The sequence below is a fragment of the Gouania willdenowi genome, chromosome 6 (genome assembly GCF_900634775.1).
Source record: "Gouania willdenowi chromosome 6, fGouWil2.1, whole genome shotgun sequence".
In the NCBI taxonomy this organism is placed as follows: domain Eukaryota; kingdom Metazoa; phylum Chordata; class Actinopteri; order Blenniiformes; family Gobiesocidae; genus Gouania; species Gouania willdenowi.
This window is the reverse complement of record NC_041049.1, coordinates 22,233,745-22,257,142: the sequence shown is the minus strand read 5'-3', so window position 1 is coordinate 22,257,142 and position 23,398 is coordinate 22,233,745. Positions and strand designations below refer to the sequence as shown.

Here is a 23,398-nt window from a genome sequence, read left to right as displayed (position 1 = left end):
CATTTGTCATGCTCATTATTTGCCAGTTTAAACTAATTGTTCCTACTTTTTAAAGAACATTACCCCAATCCCCCCTTCCCCCCATTTCTATCACTTTTAAGCACGATTGAGACTTTGAAACCATTTCACCACCTTTTCCATAATTTTTGGTCACTTTTAACGCATTTTATTTCTGATTAAAACAACGATGTACATTTTTAAGATGATTATATACTATGGCACAAATAATAAAAACTTCCTGGATAACAGTGGATATTATTCAGATTAATAAATAAATGTTATCACAGATTCATAGAACAATGGACCATCATTTTTGCTGACTTTATGGATGGGACCCCAAAAAGCTCTCCCCTTTATTCCCCCTTATAGATGGCCCCTGTCTACACATGACTGTTCTTCATTGAAAAGCTTGAGAACCACTGATCTAAGTCGGGAGTGTCAAATTAATTTATTTCAGGGGTTGCATACAGACAGCACATCGATATGTGACAGGGAAACTTCTGATCAACATTCAAAATGAAAGTATGAACCATTCCATAATAGATGATCATACTCAGCATCATATTTTCAAAATAGCACAAATGTACTTTTGTAGTCAGGGATCATGATAAAAGCGTGAATCATCAACAATCAATAGATCACTAAACATTTTCCAGTGTGTCACTTTGTTTCTGAGCTCAGCTTAAATGCTGTTTAAAAAAAATACTGTGAAGTGATGACATGAATAGAGCAGTAATGTAACCTGTGAAGTAAAACTTACTTCAAACTAACAAAAAACAGTAGAAAACAACTCCCAAACTTCAAACAAAATATGATCAAATATTTTAAATTGGCGCCTCCTTGTGGTACATGTTTAAAACAACAATTAAACATGTTTCTGAGCTCATCTTAAATGCTGTTTAAAAAAAATAAAAAAAAAATACTGTGAAGTGATGACATGAATAGAGCAGTAATGTAACCTTCCGTAAATAATGGAAAAATAAGACATGAACTGATTCTCAATGTCCAGCACTAACCTCTTCCTGCTGGGATTAAATGTCAGTGCATCATTATGGCAGGAAGCCCTGTGGTGGTGCTCCAACAACAGAAATAAAAAAGAAACACAAGAAAAAAAACAAAAACTGTCTTTTTTTAACCGTACACATTTTACACTTAAATTAAGCTTCACTCCTAGATTCCTGTTCTAGGCCATTTTCTGTCTTAACCACTTCAAAAACCAATAAAAACCAATGGATGTTGCTCATGTTGCACACAGAGAGCAATATTCATTGGAAAATCAGCATTTTAGAGAATGAACGGTATTATGGAATGTGTTTCAGGACCTCTATGTGGATTGTTTCTCCACTCCCTGCTTAATGCCCAGCACCAGATGAACAAACCAGTTGATCTGGACCATCCATCCTTTCTCCCTGCAGATCTCTATCTGGTCCAGTAGGTGTCGCTGTGCTTCGTCCTCACTGCGACCCACTGTCAGCGCCTCTCTGATGTACTCAATGTCCTCCTTACTGGTCAGCTGGGGCATCCCTGGTGTGAGAAGGTACACAAATCCAGTAGATGGTTACGAATCGAACCAGATCTTCACTAACACACAGATGTTTGTTTTTAGACTGGTTAAAAGCACTCCTCCATGAACCGCCACCTTAACGTGGTGGAGGGGTTTGAGTACCCGAATGATCCTGGGAGCTATGTTGTCGGGGGCTTAATGTCCCTGGTAGGGTCTCCCAAGGCAAACAGGTCCCAGGTGACGGGTCTGACTAAGAGCGGTTCAATAGCCATGTATGAAAAATCAAAATCAAAGGAAGTTCACGTCGCCCGGATTGGCGCTACCGGGGCCCCACCTTGGAGCCAGGCCCGGGGTTGGGGCTCGAGTGCGAGCGCCTGGTGGCCGGGGCTTTGCCCACGGGCCCCGGCCGGGCAGAGCTCGAAAGGACGACGTGGGCCCGCCCTCCCGTAGGCCCACCACCCGCAGGAGGGATCATACGAGGCCGGTGCAGTGTGGATCGGGCAGTCGTCCAGGGCGGGGGCCTTGGCGATCTGATCCCCGGCTACAGAAGCTAGCGTTAGGGACGTGGAATGTCACCTCTCTGGCGGGGAAGGAGCCTGAGCTTGTGTGCGAGGTGGAGAAGTTCGGACTAGATATAGTCGGTCTCGCCTCGACACATAACAAGGGCTCTGGAACCAGCCTTCTCGACAGGGGTTGGACTCTCTTCTACTCTGGAGTCGCCAATGGTGAGAGACGCCGGGCCGGGGTGGCTATACTTCTTGCCCCCCGACTTAGTGCCTGTACGTTGGAGTTTACCCCGGTGGACGAGAGGGTAGCCTCCCTCCGCCTTCGGGTGGGGGGACGGATCCTGACTGTTGTTTGTGCCTATGGGCCAAACAGCAGCTCGGAGTATCCACCCTTCTTGGATTCCTTAGAGGGAGTACTGGAGAGTGCTCCTTCTGGGGATTCCCTCGTTCTGCTGGGGGACTTCAACGCTCACGTTGGCAGCGACAGTGAGACCTGGAGGGGCGTGATTGGGAGGAACGGCCCCCCTGATCGGAACCCGAGCGGTGTTTTGTTGTTGGACTTCTGTGCTCGCCACAGATTGTCCATAACAAACACCATGTTCAAGCATAAGGGTGTCCATATGTGCACTTGGCACCAGGACACCCTAGGCCGCAGTTCGATGATCGACTTCGTAGTCGTGTCATCGGACTTGCGGCCGCATGTCTTGGACACTCGGGTAAAGAGAGGGGCGGAGCTGTCAACTGATCACCACCTGGTGGTGAGTTGGCTCCGATGGCGGGGGAGGATGCCGGTTAGACCTGGCAGACCCAAACGTATAGTGAGGGTCTGCTGGGAACGCCTGGCAGAGTCTCCCGTCAGAAGGAGCTTCAACTCCCACCTCCGGGAAAACTTCAACCATGTCTCGGAGGAGGCGGGGGACATTGAGTCCGAGTGGGCCATGTTCCGTGCCTCTGTTGCTGAGGCGGCTGATCAGTGCTGTGGCCGCAAGGTAGTCGGTGCCTGTCGTGGCGGCAATACCCGAACCCGTTGGTGGACACCGGGGGTGAGGGATGCCGTCAAGCTGAAGAAGGAGTCCTACTGGGCCTTTTTGGCCTGTGGGACTCCGGAGGCAGCAGACAGGTACCGACGGGCCAAGCGGAGCGCAGCCACGGCAGTCGCCGAGGCAAAAGCCCGGACATGGGAGGAGTTTGGTGAGGCCATGGAGAACGACTTCCGGACGGCTTCGAAGAGATTCTGGACCACTATCCGGCGTCTCAGGAGGGGGAAGCAGTGCACCGTCAACACTATGTATGGTGCGGATGGTGCGCTGCTGACCTCGACTCGAGACGTTGTGGATCGGTGGGGGGAATACTTCGAAGACCTCCTCAATCCCACCGACACGCCTTCCAATCAGGAAGCAGGGCCCAGGGACCCGAGAGTGGGCTCTCCTATCTCTGGGGCTGAGGTTGCCGAGGTGGTTAAAAAGCTCCTCGGTGGCAAGGCTCCGGGGGTGGATGAGATCCGCCCGGAGTTCCTCAAGGCCCTGGATGTTGTGGGGCTGTCATGGCTGACACGACTCTGCAACATCGCGTGGACATCGGGGGCAGTGCCTCTGGATTGGCAGACTGGGGTGGTGGTCCCCCTTCTTAAGAAGGGGGACCGGAGGGTGTGTTCCAATTATAGAGGGATCACACTCCTCAGCCTCCCCGGTAAGGTCTATTCAGGGGTACTGGAGAGGAGGGTCCGCCGGATAGTTGAACCTCGGATTCAGGAGGAGCAATGTGGTTTTCGTCCTGGCCGTGGAACTGTGGACCAGCTCTACACCCTCAGCAGGGTCCTTGAGGGGTCATGGGAATTTGCCCAACCAGTCCACATGTGTTTTGTGGACTTGGAAAAGGCATTTGACCGTGTCCCTCGGGGATTCCTGTGGGGGGTCCTCCGGGAGTATGGGGTATCGGACCTCCTGATAGGAGCTGTTCATTCCCTGTATGACCGGAGTCAGAGTCTGGTCCGCATTGCCGGCAGTAAGTCGAAATCGTTTCCGGCGAGGGTTGGACTCCGCCAGGGCTGCCCTTTGTCACCGATTCTGTTCATAACTTTTATGGACAGAATTTCTAGGCGCAGTCAGGGCGTTGAGGGGGTCCGGTACGGGGGCCTCAGTATTGCATCACTGCTTTTCGCAGATGATGTGGTCCTGTTGGCTCCAACATACCGTGACCTTCAACTCTCACTGGATCGGTTCGCAGCCGAGTGTGAAGCGGCCGGAATGAGAATCAGCACCTCCAAATCCGAGTCCATGGTTCTCGACCGGAAAAAGGTGGAGTGCCTTCTCCGGGTTGGAGATGAGGTTCTGCCCCAGGTGGAGGAGTTCAAGTACCTCGGGGTCTTGTTCACGAGTGAGGGAAGGATGGAGCGAGAGATCGACAGGCGGATTGGTGCGGCGTCTGCAGTGATGCAGAGTCTGCACCAGTCCGTCATTGTGAAAAGGGAGCTGAGCCGAAAAGCAAAGCTCTCGATTTACAGGTCGGTCTACGTTCCAACCCTCACCTATGGTCATGAACTTTGGGTCATGACCGAAAGAACAAGATCACGGGTACAAGCGGCCGAAATGAGTTTCCTCCGTAGGGTGGCTGGGCTCTCCCTTAGAGATAGGGTGAGAAGCTCAGTCATTCGGGAGGGGCTCAAAGTAGAGTCGCTGCTCCTCTGCATCGAGAAGAGCCAGATGAGGTGGCTTGGGCACCTAATTAGGATGCCCCCTGAACGCCTCCCTAGTGCGGCGTTCAGGGCACGTCCCTCCGGAAGGAGGCCCCGGGGAAGACCCAGGACACGCTGGAGAGACTATGTCTCTCGGCTGGCCTGGGAACGTCTCGGGGTCCCCCCAGACGAGCTGGAGGAAGTGGCCGGGGAGAGGGAAGTCTGGGCCTCCCTACTGAGGATGCTGCCCCCGCGACCCGGAAACGGCTAAGCGGGAGAAGATGGATGGATGGATGGATGGTTAAAAGCAACACCTGCTGTCATGAGTAGGGGCTCAAATTATACACCATCACAGAAAACCAACAATAATAACCGAATTGAATTTCCGAAATGGAAAAACTAATATTGTTACTACTTATATACATATTTTAAATCAGGGGTTGTCAAACTCATTTTAGTTCAGGGACCAAATACGGACCAGTTTGAGCACAAGTGGGCCACAGATTTTAGGTGGGAAAAAAGCAAAGTCAACATTATTGTGCCCTCGTTTACTTTGCACTTCCACGTATAAATGATATATAAATGATAAAGTATATGAGTATATCAGTGCTTGCAGGATCTTCACTTAAATTTACCTGATTTGGAGATTTTTCGTGGAATACTTTGAGGAAAATTTGCTAGATTTGGGAAAAATTGAGCGTTCTTTGAACAATTCAAGATTAAAAATGACTGCCGTCATGTGATATAAGAACTAAAAAACTGTTTTTGTATTTGGAGGGGCTGAGATATGTAAAGCTAAATAAGTTGGTATTTTACAAAATGTTTCATGTTTTTTCTGTAGTTTTTACTTTCTCGAGCGGGCCAAATTTGATGCTGTAAAAGACCAGATTTGGCCCCCAGGCCTTGAGTTTTACATGTGTTCTAAATTATTATTGGTAAAGACAACATCAAGTGGAAATTGCAATGACAGGGAATATAGCCTCACATGCAATTTTTAGACAATATCACACATTTACGCGCAATTATTTACCATAAAGGGGTGAGCCTCAGACGGAAATGTAAATTCTCAGTCAAAATATGCCATAATGTGACACAATGTAACGGAGTTCCCCTCCTAAATTAAAAAAAAAAAAGCTGTATGACAAGGACTAAACCCTCACCAACATATTTTGGGACAATATCACAAATTTACATGCAATTTTTCACTGTAGAACAGGTGGCCTTTAAGCCCATGCATTTGGCATAAATACAGCAGAGAAATATGAAATTAATGACAATAGTTAAATCAGTTAAAGATATTAAGCATGTTTGGCAGCCTGTTCCGTAGCCTGTACTGACATCTGATTAGGGAAAGCTGATGAAACGGAAACAAAATGGGAATGTGTAAAACGGGAAACATTCTGAAATGTGAAACGAGAGTATCTACTGTACATGAGTGTCAGTTTTCAGGTTCTAAAGAAGAGTGGGAGGTCCTACCAGTCATCAGCATCATGGAGAACAGAATAATAAGCAGGTTGGTGTGATGGCGAAGGGCGAGATAAGCCTTCACACAAACATCCTAAAAGAGAAAGAGTTCCAGCGTTAAAGGATTCACAGAAACATGAGCTCAGCATCTCCAACATTCCTCATGCACCTGGAACTTCTGGAAGTGCGGGCTGCTTTTTTTCCCCGACGTTCCCATGACAAACAGGAAGTCTGGCGTGAGCACAAAGGGAACCCACTCCTTACTGATTCCCATGAAGCTCTTGTAATTCCCCAGGATGTGACCGAAGTCGATGTGAAACAGATTCCCTGAACACCAAGAAGAAGCGAGTTTTAGAAGGAGCTTTGTTCAGGTCTGAAGGTTTCTGACAGGGTTGAGGTCAATTATAATTGAAAGTGTCTATTCATGCGGTTGCCGTACGGACAACCCCCGGTGCTGTTGGTACGGTTACCGAAGTACACGTACGTAGCATCTTAGGGTTAGATTTAGTCTTAGTCACGTGACCTAAACTGGCCAAATAGAGGCGCTGCGTACGAATAGAATGTCGGTATATTGATACGGCAACCGTACGGATAGCCACTGCCATTATAAATGGAATCCTGTAACTTATAATTACTTACAATTATTACGTAATCATAATTGTAATTTTAAAAATCTGTTGCTGTCATAATTGTAAATAAATTGTAATTGAGTGTAGATAATTGACTTTGTAATTGTAATTGCCATTAAAATTCTATAAAACTTGCCAATTATACATTTCTGCAAAACTGAGAAACCATGCTACAGCGCTATGTGCATTTCTACATATACTGTATGTAGTTAACAATTATTAAAATATGTTTCATATCAAGCTTTCACACATTTTGCCCACATCAAAAATATCAAACCCTATATTTTCATTGATTAGGAAGTGTATTTTACAGCTGATTTAGGACCTGTTATCATAAGAGATGCTAATAGGAAGCTAACACAAGAGGAAGATTAACTTCAAATATGTTATTTATTTAAGGCTCATTAATTGTGATTAATTGTAATTGAACTTTAGTAATTGAGAATGTAATTGTAATTGACTTTCAGAGGATAAAAGATTATTGTAGTTTATTAGGAAAAACGGCTGGTCACTGTAATCGTGTAAATTTTATTGCAATTGAACATGGGTAATTGAAAACATAATTGTACCTGAAAAATGTAATTGACCCCAACCCTGGTTTCTGTTCCTATGTCACACTCAGTTACCAGATTCAGTGATCATGATGTTGTCGTTGTGACGGTCACCGATGCCCAGGACGTAAGTAGCTACACAGTAACCACCACAGGAGAGCAGGAACCGCTCCACAGCCTGCTGGAACTACACAATCACACAGTCACAAAATCACACAATCACAATCACAATCATACAATGACAGTCACACAATCAAACAGTCACACAATCACAGAGTCACACAATCAAACAGTCACACAATCAAACAATCACACAGTCACACAAACAGTCACACAATCACAATCACACAATCACACAGTCACAATCACACAGTCACAATCACACTATCACATAGTCACACAATCAAACAGTCACACAATCAAACAGTCACACAATCAATTAATCAAACAGTCACACAATCACAATCACATAGTCACACAATCAAACAGTCACACAATCACAGAGTCACACAATCACAATCACATAGTCACACAATCAAACAGTCACACAATCACAGAGTCACACAATCACAATCACATAGTCACACAATCAAACAGTCACACAATCACAGAGTCACACAATCAAACAGTCACACAATCAAACAGTCACACAATCACAGAGTCACACAATCAAACAGTCACACAATCACAGAGTCACACAATCAAACAGTCACACAGTCACACAGTAAATAGCAGCACTGTGACTGATCCGTCTTTGCTTCACAGTTCTCTTTGCTGGATTTCATTGGTGCAGGTTTTCACACTGAGGTTTTTAAACCCCAAATGTAGTGAGTGAGCTCAGCAGTGACAGGAAGCAGGCTTCCTTCCTTTCTATTGCTCTGCTGCTGTTTGTTCAGATCAACACAACAGCTGCAGCAAACAAAGCTGCACAATCCAAACACTGGATCAACAATGTAGAAATTAGGGTTGCAACGAGAAAATGATCTTAGGAATTTTGAGAACATTCTAAAAATAGAAAGAGCTAGTTATCTACTATATAGTAGAGTAACTTTATTGATTCCACAGTGGGAAAATTTACCGTCATGAAAAGCTCAGATAAAGTGCAAGTAATTTTCATCATAGGTATACCTCAACTATGAACCATAATTTGCAAATAAATTCATTAAAAATCTTACAATGTGATTTTCTCATTTTGTCTCTCATAGTTGATACCTACAAATTACAGGCCTCTCTCATCTTTTTAAGTGGGAGTACTTGCACAATTGGTGGCTGAATACTTTTTTGCCCCACTGTACACGTGCAAAAAATGTGGTTGTTGGGTCAAGATGATGCTAAAATATATTTTTCCAGCCAATATTCAATTTTTTAAATTCCCCATTTATTCCCATGGCAAGTATCCGATTTTGAAAATTCCCAGAGTTTTGCAGCCCTATGTGTTGCAGATTAGACTTATCATGCATTGTTCAGTGGTTGTTAGCACCTTGTCCTCTCTGACACACTTCTCTCTGAGCCACTGATGCAGGATTTCATCTTTAAAAGCTCCGGTGCTTCCCACTACACTCTGCTGGATGTTGGCGATAGTGGTGGCGTCTTTGACAATCTCAATCATTCCTGCACACATGTAGAAAGAAAGACGATAAAAGCAGGAATTTCAGATGAAGCATTTCAATAGAAATATATTTCCAGTTGCAGCCATTCAAAAACAACAAAAAATACAGGTGTGGAAGACTGAAGGTGTAATTAAAATTTTATTTTGAAAAACAACTTTTCATCAAAATTAAAGCTGCTGGAGACAAAAATTGTTTTATCAAATAAAGCCATAGGGTCAAAGTTCAAACAGTTCTGTTTCCTACCTCCCTTGTTATTCCACATTTTGTAAAAAGTCAGCTCCAAACACGTGAGTTGGATTTTTCCCACTACTTGACGTCACCTCGCGGAAACTCCTCCTCCTGACAATCCTGGCTCCTCCTCCCCTATAACAATGTGAGCTCCTCCCTCTCAAACTATCTCACAGCTAAAACAAACACTGCGGTTTAATATAGAATATATATTATACTTTATTGTCATATATGTAAAGCTACATACATAAAATGTGTTCTCTCCATTTTACCCCTCCTTGAGGAGCAGTGAGCAACAACGGTGTAGCACCCAGGGAGTAGTTCCATTTTTAGTACCCGTTATATCACCTCGTATCGCCTTTGACTTGATCTGACGTGTTTGTGACACAATGCGATGCAGCGGTTGGACAAAACAAATGATTATCACCTTAAATGTACTATTCATGTAGTTAATAGAGATGAGGAGGAGAAGAAAGAGACTTAGCAGTTTAACACTGTTTGAAGCAGCTGAATGACTCTGCTGCTGCTGCTGCTGCTGCTGTGATAAACACAGCCTGAAACACTGAGATGAACTCACAATCACAATAGCCGCTTAAATATCCATGTGTTTTACTGTAATGTGCAGTTTTTTGGGCTGAAAACAATAACAACAGTGTGTGAATAGCAAAAGAAAATCACTTTGGTGATCACTGATCTCCCTCGCAAGAGTGAGGCATGAAGTCTGTGTCTATAGACACGCCCACTCATAATTATGCATGAAGGCCCCAAAACAGCTTGTTGATAGAAGCGTCATGAAATGGAATTTTCAGAAGCTAAAACTCCACAAAACAGGTGAGTTTGGAAAAATAAACTTCAAATACTATGTTGTTGAGGTTCTTAGAACAAATGGAGATGGGTGAAAAGTAGCATGATATAAAACCTTTAAAATTGCAACTCGAACGTTTGTTTTCATCACCACTTCAAATGCTCTCTTAAAAAAGTTTCACGCATTGCATTGTAGGAGGCAGATGATGCATAGAAGTGTTTTTTTGTCGTCCAGATAAAAATAGTTTGCCTGCAGCAGCTTTAATTTAAGATCACTTAATAAAACAAGTAGACCTGAAGCTTATTTCGACATGTAAATGCAACACTAAGCAGTTTTGTTGTCTGAAAATGGGAGGATTAGGTATAAAACAATTAATTTGTTCTCCCCGTATAGGTGTCACCTTAATCATCTCATATCCCCCTTTTTCAGGGGGCCGCTACTTCCTGCCTATGGGTGCAACTTCCTGTTTGATGCATTGGTGATAGAAAAAATGAAGGTAATAAACAGCTCAGCCACCTTAATTCCCATCCATACACTCAAGTGTATCCCATATTGAATACCAATTTCCAATTCTATCCTTTCACAATAAAAGCCCTGGTCTCTTCTAAATTCAATGACAAGCCCATAACCAACCTATCTTGTTGCCGGTTGAGATGCAACCATATGGTAGCAGACAGAGATCCAAAGACTCCGCCTCCCAGATGGATTCCATGATCAGCAGAATCTGAGTAACACAATGAAGAGGACATTTGGACAGATGAGAGGTGGAACCTTTTCAAGTAAAACTCTAATTTGAGTTTCCCTAAAGCTACAATATGTAACTTTTTTGGCATAATTTGATTAATAAATCCATAATCATCATTGAGCATATTGTAATCCAAAGTGTTCTGAGTGGACAGTGAATCTATTCTCCTTGTCCTGGCCCTGTGAATGAAGTTTATAAAACAAGGAGCGTCACACTCCTGGAATCTGGATGTCAGCCAATCAGCGATCTTTCTACAAACATGTGTGCTCCATGAGCTGTTTTTGCCGTTACTATTGGCTGCTCGAGTGAAGTCAGGCGCGTTCATGTACCCTTGGTAGTAATAGTGTAATGACGGATGTCCAAGCAAAAGTCTCCATTACCACGTTAGGCACAATAGTTACACGACAAAGCAGGCAGAAAAAGGCAGTCCGACGGGGAGAAGCAACAGTTTAAAGCTGATATCCGGAGTTTCTGAGAAACCTATGTTTATGTATGATTCTTTTGAAATGCGAAAAAATACCTAACTAGTCTTTTATTGTGGTCTACTGCCAGTGGTCATTCATTTACATTAATGTATATAAGTTCCTCCTTCATCCTATCAACCCCTATACAAATGGAAAGGATCGCCTTGATCGCCCAGCTAATCGGCTTCAACTTCCTGTAGCAGAGTCTGTCAATCAAAGTGAATGTGGAACTGTGCACGGAAACAAGGCCGCACGTCACAACAGCAAACAGATCAATATGATTTGGGACAGGCTTGAAGCATCCACTACCACAAAAAGACAAAACTAAATATTTGTCTCTCTTTTTTTTTCTCCTCGTCCTCCTCTCCACCTGATCATTCATTCTCCGGCTCCACTGCACAAAAACTTGGAGACAAACTCGACAATGCGTACACGGGTCAGTTCAGAGCCACAAACCGTTCAAACGTGAGTCTGATACAGGTCACATTTTAAATAGTAATAGACAGACAAAAAATCAGATCTGAGCAAAAAAATTGAATTGAGCATTAAGGCTCAAAAAAATCTCCACTAACACAAAATAAAGTCCATACATTTGTCACTAGTCAATTTTGAGAAAAAAGTTGCTAAGAGCGTTAACAAAGACACCAGTAAGGGAGGTTGAGCTTTGGTTTTGGTTTCAAAAACGGAGCGGAGAGAGGATTCTACAAACTGCAGCTTTAACTAAGCTACCTGAATGACAGGGATATTTTTAATAATCTCAGCACAGGCAAGATGGAGCCACTCACCTGCAGGATGAGCATGTCCTGACGGAGGTCGTCGCCATCTTTGAAGATGATCCCGATGGGATCCTTGGAGCGAGAGGTGGGGTCAGCTCGTCTGAACTGCAGCCACAACGGCTTCTTCTTGGAGGCCATCACTTTGCACTGCTCAATCTGCACAAACACAGCCAGTGTGTGTGTGTGTGTGTATGCGTGTGTGCATGTGTGTGAGGTGTGATTGTACAATGTTTAAAGCTCACCAGCAGAGCTCCAGCTTTCAAACCCGGATCATAAGGAACTCTAAAACTCTGGGGAAGACCTGTCGACTGTAGAGTCTCCAGCTTCTGACGCAGCAGAAACACGACTGACCAATACACATACATACACACACACACACATACACACATTAGCTCACATGTCCATTAACACATGTGCTGCTAATCCCTAACATTTCAGGTGTTTGCTATTCCTCATCGTTGTATAAACTGATTCTGCTCTGGTTCGTGATTAGTGTTTGTCCTCCTCACCCTGCGCTGTGACATCATACTTGTCAGCAGACGTGGCCTTCATCTCACGGGTGACTTTCTGTAGAGCTTCAGTCATCTCCACCTGAAAAAAATGACAAACTACCTCAGTCCATTTTACCATCTTAAAAATGTGCATTTTGTTGAAGAAAAAAAAAGACATGTCTGTGAGACACAACTAAACTCTCAGCCCCTGTCCTTCAAAAGTCCCCATTAGTCCATCATGTACGCATGATCACCTTTGTATATAAACCAGTGTTAATACTGTCAACTCAAAAATTTGGTTGACAACATTTCTAAGTGACAATAACTAGACAACGACTATTTTTAATAAATCACGTGTTGAAAAAAACTATTTTTGTCGACTACTAAAAATTAAACTATTGTTTTTGGTCACAAGGGACAAAATTCAATCAGAACTCGTGGTCATGTGGTCTCACATTGATCACATAAAATTCATATGTCTGTGTGTATTTACACACATTATTATTTACTATTCAATATCAGGTTGATCAATGATAATTGAATCTTTATAAAATGCATAAACTCTTATCCTGTATATTTATATTATATATTATATATTATATTTAGTCGGCTAAAATCCTAATGTCATTTAGTTGACTAAAACTGGACTATAACTGAAATAGTTCTGATGACTACATTTCTATTAAAACTAAGTTGCATTTTAGTAAAAAGACAATGACTAAAACTAAGTCAAAATGTGTTGTCGAAATGAAAACTGCTAGAAGCTGTGCCATTACCCGAGTCTTGGATTTGATGCACTGGAAAAAACTGGAAACCTCAGAGAAGAACTGTGCATGCACAGGGAGAACGTGCAACTACGCAAATTACAGTTCAATCTAACTTTATTCAATCAAATTCAACCTGCAGCAGAAACTCTCCAACACTGTTACTGGAGCTTATTCTGTGTTAGGATTAGGGGTGTCTCGATCCGATATCGGTCCAATATTAACCTGAAAACGAATATCGAATTAAAATTTCAGATTTATTTATTTTTTTCAATTTAATTGTAAAATACTGTAGATATTATGTTGAATGTTAAAATGTATGTAACCAATTGGTTAATAATAAATGGGTCAGTTTTTCTCATACCTACTGTTGCTGACTATTGTTCTCTGTTTGAATAACATCACTTGATCAAACCTTTTCTAACATTCCACACTACAAAATAAGTAATTATTATTCTTTTATTAAAGAAAAAATAAATAAATTATGATTTCATGCTGATATCAGATCAATACCGGTATCGGCCGTTACGCAAGGCTGCAATATCGGTATCATATCAGAACTGAACAAGTTGTATCGGGACATCCCTAGTTAGTTAGGATACTTATCACCTGCTTCTGGAAGTCTGTCAGCAGGTCTCCACCACAGCCTCTGAGGTAGGCCTCCAGCAGGACAGCATACCTCTGCTGGTAATGTTTGGACTGGGCGATCTCACTCCGCAGGAACCAGAAGAGAAAATGACCAATGCGCTTACTCTGTGAAGAGAAAATATTTTCTTTGAAAAGAAAGAAAGAACAAAACTCAGTGATGATCATCCACACCAGTAGCTTGATAGAAATGTATCGTAATATTCTATTATTAGCATGATTGCAAAGACAAGCTTACCCTCAGAGCTCTTTTAAGCAGAAATCTGACCAAAGCGCTGTCATGGTACGGCTCAAACTTGACCGCCTGCAGGTTACACACACACACACACAAACAAACCAACACACAGAGGGCTTATTTGTCACAGTGGGATCATAATGCGTATAAACAGATTTAAAATATGTATCTGAAGTGAAATAGGATTATGTTTTTTGACTAAGTAGTAGTCTGAGGGCAAACACTGGCAGGCTGAATAAAATATTAAATGTTACTATTTTACAAACTTTGGCCACTTTTAAAGGCCCTTGCTATTCTAAAGCAAGCCACTCGGGCAGTGTTTTTCAACCTTGGGGTTGGGACCCCAGGTCGCCTGGAGTTTAAATGGGGTCATGTGGTAACTAATAAAAAATAATATAATAACTGATTTTCTAAAATGATTTTCAAATGAAAACAATTTGCATTCTATACTTTCATTTTGTCAACTATAAATGTAGTTCTAATTTTATTTAAAATGCAGTAAAAAACAAAAAATATCTGAGCACAACTTGTCACTAATCCTGGCTACTCTGTATTTGTAAACAAACATGACCAAAAACTAATTCTCGAGGGAAAAATGTCTTTAGGGTCACCAGAAATTGATATCAAAATGGGGTCACAATCTAAAAGAAGGTTGGGAACCACTGCACTAGGGGATAGAACAATTCATTCATCCCCAATCATCTTCTATTACAGTTACTACTGGTGACTCCTATGTTGGTCAATGAGTAAACGTTTTTATCTAAACTCCCTAAAGGTCTTTTCCGACTGATCCTCATCAATGCATACGTTACAAATCAATGTGAAGCAGATAAAGTGAAGGACATCATATTTCTGAAGCTGCAAATGCATTTTGCTAAAGCTAATGCTGCACACAAGCTGAAAAATCAGGTTTTTCCTGCTTTTTAAACAGTGATCAATCAGCTGATCAGTTTCACTTATTGGCCTGTTAACTGTCCATCTTTTGAACTTCCTTCAAATTTGTAAGTTTAATTAAAAACAATTGCTTAATAAAAATAATCATGGACCTGGTTAGTGAACGTTAATTTATCTTTTCATAGTGAGAACTCATACTGTCCTTTTCACACTCGGCTATCTCGCTTTACCATCAATAATAATAATACGTTTTATTTATAAGCGCTTTTCAAAAACTCAGACACTTCACAGTTGTTAAAGCAATTACACAAATCAAAAGAAGAAACGAATAATAATAAAGGTAAAAAGAAAAAAAATACATAACAATCACAAGTTAAAAGCTTAGGAGAAGGAGTGTAAAAACAGAGGAGGTCTAATATGTCGCTTTGATACTGCTTCTCTCAGATATGAGCATCATTCCCAGGTAAAGTCCAAATTCCACCCTCTGGAGACCCAGGTAGTCAGTGTTTTCGTGCACCAGGTGTCACCTGTGTGGAAGCAAGGGGACTGCCCTTCATTGCTGCTGCTGCTGCTCCCATCGGTTTTTAAAAGTGCTCGGATCGGCCGAAAGTGGCTTCAGCGGAAAACCCTGGTCACCTCTTTGAGTCTGAATTATGTGTAATATTAATAATATAAACACTATTAAAACACTAACAATCTCTGGAATAAAATTACAAACGCTGTTAGGGTTGGAAATATCAACAGAGTGAACAAGCTTGTTTACGGTTATATTGCACTCGACCTATGACCTCCCAGGTCGCGCATACAGTGTGAAAAGGCTTATTCATTCTTTATTTTATTTTTTTACTTTTCTGCACATGCTGTCAAAGGTCAACACTACAAGAAGTGCGATCTTTTTTAGACAGCAATGCATTTTATTTTTTTGTTATTGCAATTAAATAAATTGCATTATTTTATTGCATAATTGTGACCATCACCAGCCCTCCCTAAGGAAGGGTAAGAAACAATTTATTAAAGGGAGAATAAAAAAAGAGAGGGCAGTGTTACACCTAGGTGAGGGGGTGGGGGGGAGATGGAGGCGGAGGGGGAAGAGAGCAGGGAGGAGCAATTCAAGGTAGAGAAATGGAAGGATGGGGAAGAGTTGATTACTGTAAAGTGAGATGTGAAGTTGTAGGCCTGAGGCTTAACTATAATGGTGGTGGCTGTGGACAGAGGGAAGGAGTGAGTGGTAGTACCTGAAACAGATATTTGGGATCAACGTGTCCAAAGTTAAGCCCACTACAAGTTTTATCCCACAGTCCAAGGCATGCTAGTGCATCATAGACCGATGTATATGCAAGATACTACCACTGAAAACCCAAGCGCTGCCCCGGACTCGAGGACGCAGCCAGAATAGCAGAAAGAGCGGGGACCAGCAAGCCCAGGCAATCCCCCCTGCCGAGCAGCCCCCCAGACGCCCCCAAGACCCCAAGCCGAGAGGTAGCCACCGCCCCCCACATACACACCCGAGAAATCACCTAGAGGCCGAGGAGCCAGCGCACTCCACCACCGCCCCCAACCCCCAACCCAGTCAGACCGCCACACCGGCATGCGGCGCACGCAAACCAGAGGCGGTACTTTGAGGACCGCCCAAGCAGGGGCCACCCCACGAAGCACCCACTGGTTTGCAAGAGCGCGGCCCGCACCACCCACCCCGGAAGACCCCCGCCAGGACCGGCCAAGCCAGCCGGCCAAGCCCGCCGGCCAAGCCCGCCGGCCCCCAAGAGCACCCCCCCCCCGGGACCGGGAACCCCCAAGGGCGAGACCCCGGGCGAAGCCCCCCGGGGAGCACGCCCCCCCAACCCAGCCCACGAACTGGCCACAGTCAAGCAGGACCGCACAGCCCCAGACAGCAGCCCAGGCCCCGCCGCCCACCAGACAGCGCAAGCCACAAGGCAATGCCACCCACCGGCACGCGAGCGACCGGCGGCCACCACCGCAGGAAGGAGGCACCCCAACGGCACCCACCTGGTGCAGAACAGCAGTCCCCAACTAAGGGCGCCCCGGACCCACCCACCGATCCGCAGATAGCAGGACAGACCTACCAGGCAGCCGACGGCAACCGCAACCACCGGAACAGCTAGCGCCGCCCCCCAGCAAACAGCATCATCTCGAAGCGCCAAGCAACCCCGCCCCAACCCCGATACAGACGCCAGCGCGCCCACCCCCCACACTGGCGAGACAGGCCGTCCCGGGCCCGCACACACCGAGGACAGCCCCCAAGGCGACCAAGAGACGAGAAATGGACCAAGCCACACCCATAGGGAAGAGGCACCCCCACTCCCCTCCGGGCCGACACTGCCCGGAGAGACCCCACGAAGAGAGCCCCCGGCCGCACCCCCACGCCCCCCGAGACCCACCGCTCCACCATGCCCGACCGCACCATCCTGATGTATTTGCATTCTACACGGTGGCCCAGCCATCAACACCGGGACCAGGCCCCCACCCGTCAGCCCCAAATATGTGGTCCTACCCACCTTCCAGTTATGGTGCCTCTCCATTCCCCAATAGAGAGGCACTTCCCTATCCCCTGTGTGAATGTGTGTGTTTAGTGAATGTATGAGGTGCAACCTTTGTGTATATAAGTGTATGTGGGGCAAATAGACCCGGAGGGTGGAAGTGGTAGTCGCACCCTCCGGGGGGTGGTGTGTTGAGGTGCGATTAAAATTGGAGGGATTGGTAGGGCAAATTGAGGTGGGAATAATAATAATAATAATAATAATAATAATAATAATAATAATAATAATAATAATAATAATACATTTTATTTGTAAAGCGCTTTTACAGTGCTCAAAGACGCTTTACAGAGATAAACAACAAGTAAAAATACAGAGGCATAGACTTTAGTAAAAAACACAATGTAATAAATAATAGGTAGACTGCAAGATAAAATGGCTATACATTAAAATACTCAGTAGCACAGGCGGCGGCACCCTCCACCCTCAGCCCCACCATACAGCCCCCCAAGGGTTGGGTATAGATGTGTGGTGCACCAAGTGAGTGAGCGAGACCAGCTGGGAGTGAAGTGAGGTGTTTATTTTAGGAGGCCTGTCTGGTGCGAGCCCGGCCTGTCCACATGGCGGGCCACCGGAGAGGGTAGATGGCGCAGACGGGCACAGCGGACCCCAGGGACGCGCCGAGCAGCACGGTTGGAGACCCACCCCGCGGTACCTCCCCGACCACGCCGGCCCCACGGGGCACGGCGGCACCCCCACCCCCCAGACGCGGCCAGGCACCAGCCACACCCCCCAGCAGTCCAGGGGGTGACCCCCGCCGCAAGAGGGAGCGGCCGGGCAGGAGAGAAGCCCGCAGGGCACCACGATACAACGCCCTCTACAGGGAGGTGGCCCAGGGCCCCCCGACAAGAGAGGACGCCATCAGCTGCCCAAGCAGGGCCATCCCGCCACCTACCAACCGACAAGCGAGCGAACCTAAGCACCCCCAGCCAGGTCCCGCCAACCCACACCAAGTGCCACGAGCAGAGCCCCCCTCCCCACAGAGGCCACCCCCGGCCACACATGCGCCGACACGAGACACCCCCCCCGATGCCAGCACAGCCCGGAGGACGGCGGGCCCCAGGCCACCCGCCCAACCCCGCCAAAGGCAGCGCGGCACCACACCGAACGGCAGCGAGTTCCCGGGCAGACGGCAGGAGAACGCGCCCCAAGACGCCCCAACCAAAGACCCACCCCCGGGGAACCCCCGCCCTGGTACAGCGCCCACGGGGCCCGGCGCACCCAACCAGCAGACCAACCACCCCCGACGCCAATCTGCCAAGGCAAGAACCACAGGTCGCGCCCCCACACACCCAGCCAGCACAACTCCAGGGGGGAGCCCCGCACGGGCAAGGCCCCATCCCACCTCCGTCACACGCCGCACACCGGCCCATGCGGTCACCCAAGTGAGCCAAAGGGGGAAGGGGGAGCAGGGGAGGGCATCGCACTAGCGACATCCATGGCGACGGTGCGCTCAAGGGAACAAAGCCGAAGCGCCCAGACAGGCAGGCGGAGCGACCCAAAGCAGCACCCCGCCACCCAGCATGTAGGTGCCGCCCCTGAGCAGTAGCCAGACCCCCCCCGGCTCCTGGGCGGGGGGGGTCTGGGGTATTCATTCAAGACTTGTTGTATCATTAGCAATAAAACAAGCCACTGGAGCTAATATTGGGTTAAAGCTATTGGTATAAATCTAACTATGTTGGAGTGTGTTAATTTGTTGCTCTTAGTCATAAAACTACATTTATTATGAAGAGCAGCAGTAAGGTAAATTAGCATACTAGGAATATTTTATTAATCTCCGATAAAGCTAGGGAATATCTGTTTTAGTTGTTCATGGGGCCTTATGCAATTGTATACTCTGCCTATAGCCAGAAACATGATTGCATTTTAACTTAGATCAAAATATCAAAATCTTTTTCTGAAAATATAAACTTTTCCTAAATGCACTGTTTTCCAAAACAATATCTTTAACTTTTAAAACAATGTCTGACTTTTTGAGACATCACATCTGCCTATATGGTCTTTTCTTTTTTGTTTTTTTTTTGGAAAATTCTCTATCTAAACTTTTATAGCAATAAAAAACATTTCATACCTTCTTAATTTTACTGTTCACGGCTGCTTGTTCTTCATGCTTTCAAAGTATTAAAATGATAAACAATGTCTACGTACAATGTTTAGGTGGAAAGTAACATGGTGGCACTAGCAAATCACGTCTCATTGAGCCACTAAATCCTGTTTTATCTGTGTACGAGTAGAAAAATAAATAAATAAATAATAATAATAATAAAAATAATAATAATAATAATAATAATAAGTTTACATTCAAGTTTGAGAAACTCAGGTGCAGAGGATTTCATTATTTCACAATAAAAGGCCAAACCTGAACAAGCTGGAGGAGGTATCTAAGAACGTCGTCGTCATCCAGAGTCTCCAGTTTCCTCACAGCGATGGAGCGAACCTGAGCGTCTGAATAATGACAGTCCAGAAGCTGCATGGCCAGCCCCACATCCAGCCCACTGAGAGGGGAAGCACACAAGCATGAGTAGTGCATGAGCTGCTGGTACCACTGAGAGCAGATGCATGGGGATAAGGAAGGTGTTACCTGCTGTCCCAGGCACTGCTGCGCTCCAGCAGGCGGTGTGTTGCGAGCACGTCCTCCTGTTTGCCCCATCGAACAGAGCTCAGCAGCTTAGGGTACGCCCTCAAAGCAACAAGTATCAGATTTTAGTATTGTCTGCATTTCATACATTTGTAGTCAACCTGGTTAAAGGGATCATCCACTGTTTTTACAAATATGGCCTAAAATCTTTGAAATATCCTTATTAGAAGATCTATGCATTATTTTGCATTCGTTTCATTCACTTTTAAAAATGGGACTACTTACCGTTTTAAAACCTGTATTACGCCAGCTTGAAATCAAGTGATTGATGATGTCACACGGCCCCATTTGCCTGTAACCATCTCATTGGTTTCTTTTAGAGTTAACCATTCAACCTGATTTTTGGATCATTTAGCAGCTTTTTTGGTCAAATTGACAATTTGTGCTGCTTTTGGAAAAGTTAAAGATGTCGATGTAAACCTCTTTGGTTTACCGAAAGAGGATAAAAACAGACCCGCAAAATAATCTACGACCGCAGGGGGCTACAGTTCCCACTCTGCGGTTTGTTAGTAGACAATAAAGCAGAGAAGAAGGGCTCTCCTAACGGGCCTTTACTCTCCCTTAAATAGTGCGCGGCTAAAGCTCTGGTGGCTGGAGTTAGCGAGTAATCACGGACTGTTGAAGACGCACAAACTTTGAGGATAGAAGGGAGTCCTTCAACAGTGGAAGAGTGGTCATAGATTAATTTTCGGGTCACAACTGTTTTTATAATTTTTTGGTAAACCAAACAGGGTTACGTCGACATCTTTTCTAACTTTTCCTGATTATGTAGAGCAACCAAAAGCAACACAATTTGGCAATGACAATGGGATGTTGACAGACAAATGGGGCTGTGTGACGTCATCAATCGTGATTTCAAGATGGCGGAATACAGGTTTTAAAATGGTAAAGTAAAATAAAACAAATACGGTGTAAAATAAAGGCCAAGAACTTAAAATAAGGACATTTCAATGATTTTAGGCTACATTTCTAAAAAAAAAAAAAAAAAACAGTGTAGGATCTCTTTAAAAAAATCAAAGCTAATGGTACACCTGGGATCACGCATGCACTCGTGCCTGAAGTGCCACAGCAGCTCTTTGTCCTCAGGACTCAGTGGATGGAGAGGGTCTGTTCCCACAATGGCCTCAAACTGCTTCTTTAGGTGATTGGGCATCTCTCTCTGACCCCTGTCGCATCCCTCGGCCTCCTTGGCTGCGCTGACACTCTCCCGGCTCTTGGGCAGCACTACAGGGTAGCAGTACTTGTCCAGTAGAATGACCACGGCCATGGAGGAGGCTTTGTCAGGGTTGGTGGCTGAGGTGAGCTTGTCGGCGTTGATGCTGCTGCTGCTCTCGTCGCTCTTTTCTGGCATTTTCCACATGTGGAGGATGAACTCTCCCTGACGGAGGAGCGAGCGATGATCCACCAGGAGCAGGTTGACGTAATACAGGAGCCGAGACTTGTTTTTTCCTAAGAAGGTGGAGGAAGACGCAGAACCAAAGCTGAGTTTGTAGAACTCTGGGAAGATGTTACACCAGCAGTGATGACACATACCTTCCTGACTGCCGGATGCTGGGTGATTATTCTGGAACGATCCTCCTTTGGAGTTGGACGGTTGCTGTTGCTTCCCACAGATCACCTGGTGGGTGAGATATAATATAATATAATATAATATAATATAATATAATATAATATAATATAATACAATATAATAAAATAAAATAAAACATAATAAAATAAAATAAAATAAAATAATAATAAATAAAAACCAGAAAAGTTCATCTCTGCTCCTGATGGCTATAAGGGAAATACAGTGTATAATGTACTTAACAACAGGAAATATTGGCACTAGTGAATCAACTGAATGTGAGCTACAATTGAAAATCATATGCATGAAATCAATACTTGGCACCAGCATTTTAAAAGGAAAACTGTCTCCATTTAATCCAGAGAAGTAACAAAAGATTCCTTAATAAGTATTTATTAACATACTTTATTCTTAAATAGGTAAATTAATGTCAGATATTGTAGGCTCCTTTTGCTTACCTTGTTTTGGTCCAAATAAGGAGAAATGTAGCTTCTTGTCACTAAATTAACATGAATTTGTTGACGAGACCAAATCTTCTGATAAATAGTTCTTTACTTACAAGGTTCTCAACTGGTGGGTTGCAGCCTGTTTCTGTTATTTTTAATGGGTAGTAGCTATTTGCCTTGGAAGAAAGGAGTTCAAGAAAAACACCCGAATGTGCTTTTATTTTGAAACAGATTCATTTAAGCAGTCCTGCCTACTTAGACTCCAAATACTTGGTGCGAAAAATTTTACTCTCAAATTTTCTCAAAACTCAATGTTTTTCACTTTAAGTCAAGACAGGGCAGGTTTGGGTAAATTTAATTGTAATTGTAATAGGGATGTAACGATTAATCGTAAGGCAGTTAAAAATCGATTCATAGGTATCACGGTTGATATCGATTTTCTGAAAATTGAATCGCAGTACTTTTTTTAACCAGCAGAGGGCAAGTGTTCAAGTGTAGGCGGTGGGCGGAGTCTGCTAATACTTTCTTTCTGGCCGCCTTCTACTCTTAAATATGTTAATAAATGATTCATTACCCCTTTAGCACCGAAAGAATATCTGCAATATTACTTGAATATCTGTAAAAGTCACGTTTTTCTATTAGCTCTGTCTGCTAGCATAGCTTCTCTTCTTCACTGCAAGATATCTGCATGCCAACCGACCACTGTGTTACCAGCGCCCTCTGCTGGTCCAAACAAATATGACGTAAATCAGTGTAATCACGGTTTTTTTTTTTTAAAGTCCAATTGTTAAGGCACAAAATACATTTTCAGTTGCACTTTTAAAAAGAAAAAGAACTATTATGCAGTTTTGCATTGTTTATTATAGAACCATAATTTAAATTAATAGGCTTCATTTTCATTTCTATTATTCCTTTATTTATTTCATTCAAGATTTATTTTTAGTTAAATTGCATTGTTTTGAATAGTTTATCAAGGGATTCTTTTGACAATGAAATATAAAAGGAAAATAATACAGTATTAATGATTAATGACAATCATGGCATAATTGCAATTGAGAAAACTCTGGCTGTTTTAATCATGATTAAATTGTAATCTAGTTCAGATAATTGACTTGGTATGGAAATTCTATAAAAACCGTCAATTACAATTCAATTAAACATACGACTGGGGAATCATGTTACAGTTTAAGACGTAACTGTAATTGAA

General features: G+C 44.1%; 1 protein-coding gene across 1 annotated transcript in view; it reads right to left on the bottom strand.

Annotated features, from left to right (window-relative positions):
- Positions 1-425: 425 nt before the first annotated feature.
- pik3cg (phosphatidylinositol-4,5-bisphosphate 3-kinase, catalytic subunit gamma) overlaps positions 426-23,398 on the bottom strand; it is a 34,219-nt gene continuing 11,246 nt past the window's right edge. Inside the window, exons 10-24 of the mRNA XM_028451320.1 lie at positions 21,712-21,796; positions 21,210-21,627; positions 20,122-20,220; positions 19,900-20,035; positions 14,095-14,160; positions 13,821-13,964; positions 12,466-12,547; positions 12,199-12,302; positions 11,966-12,112; positions 10,605-10,695; positions 8,809-8,939; positions 7,404-7,515; positions 6,318-6,475; positions 6,161-6,242; positions 426-1,524 (exon numbers count right to left, since the gene is read on the bottom strand). Of these exons, the coding sequence (XP_028307121.1) occupies positions 1,325-1,524; positions 6,161-6,242; positions 6,318-6,475; positions 7,404-7,515; positions 8,809-8,939; positions 10,605-10,695; positions 11,966-12,112; positions 12,199-12,302; positions 12,466-12,547; positions 13,821-13,964; positions 14,095-14,160; positions 19,900-20,035; positions 20,122-20,220; positions 21,210-21,627; positions 21,712-21,796 (2,055 nt within the window). The 3' untranslated portion in view covers positions 426-1,324. The remainder of the gene's footprint in view (positions 1,525-6,160; positions 6,243-6,317; positions 6,476-7,403; positions 7,516-8,808; positions 8,940-10,604; positions 10,696-11,965; positions 12,113-12,198; positions 12,303-12,465; positions 12,548-13,820; positions 13,965-14,094; positions 14,161-19,899; positions 20,036-20,121; positions 20,221-21,209; positions 21,628-21,711; positions 21,797-23,398) is intronic.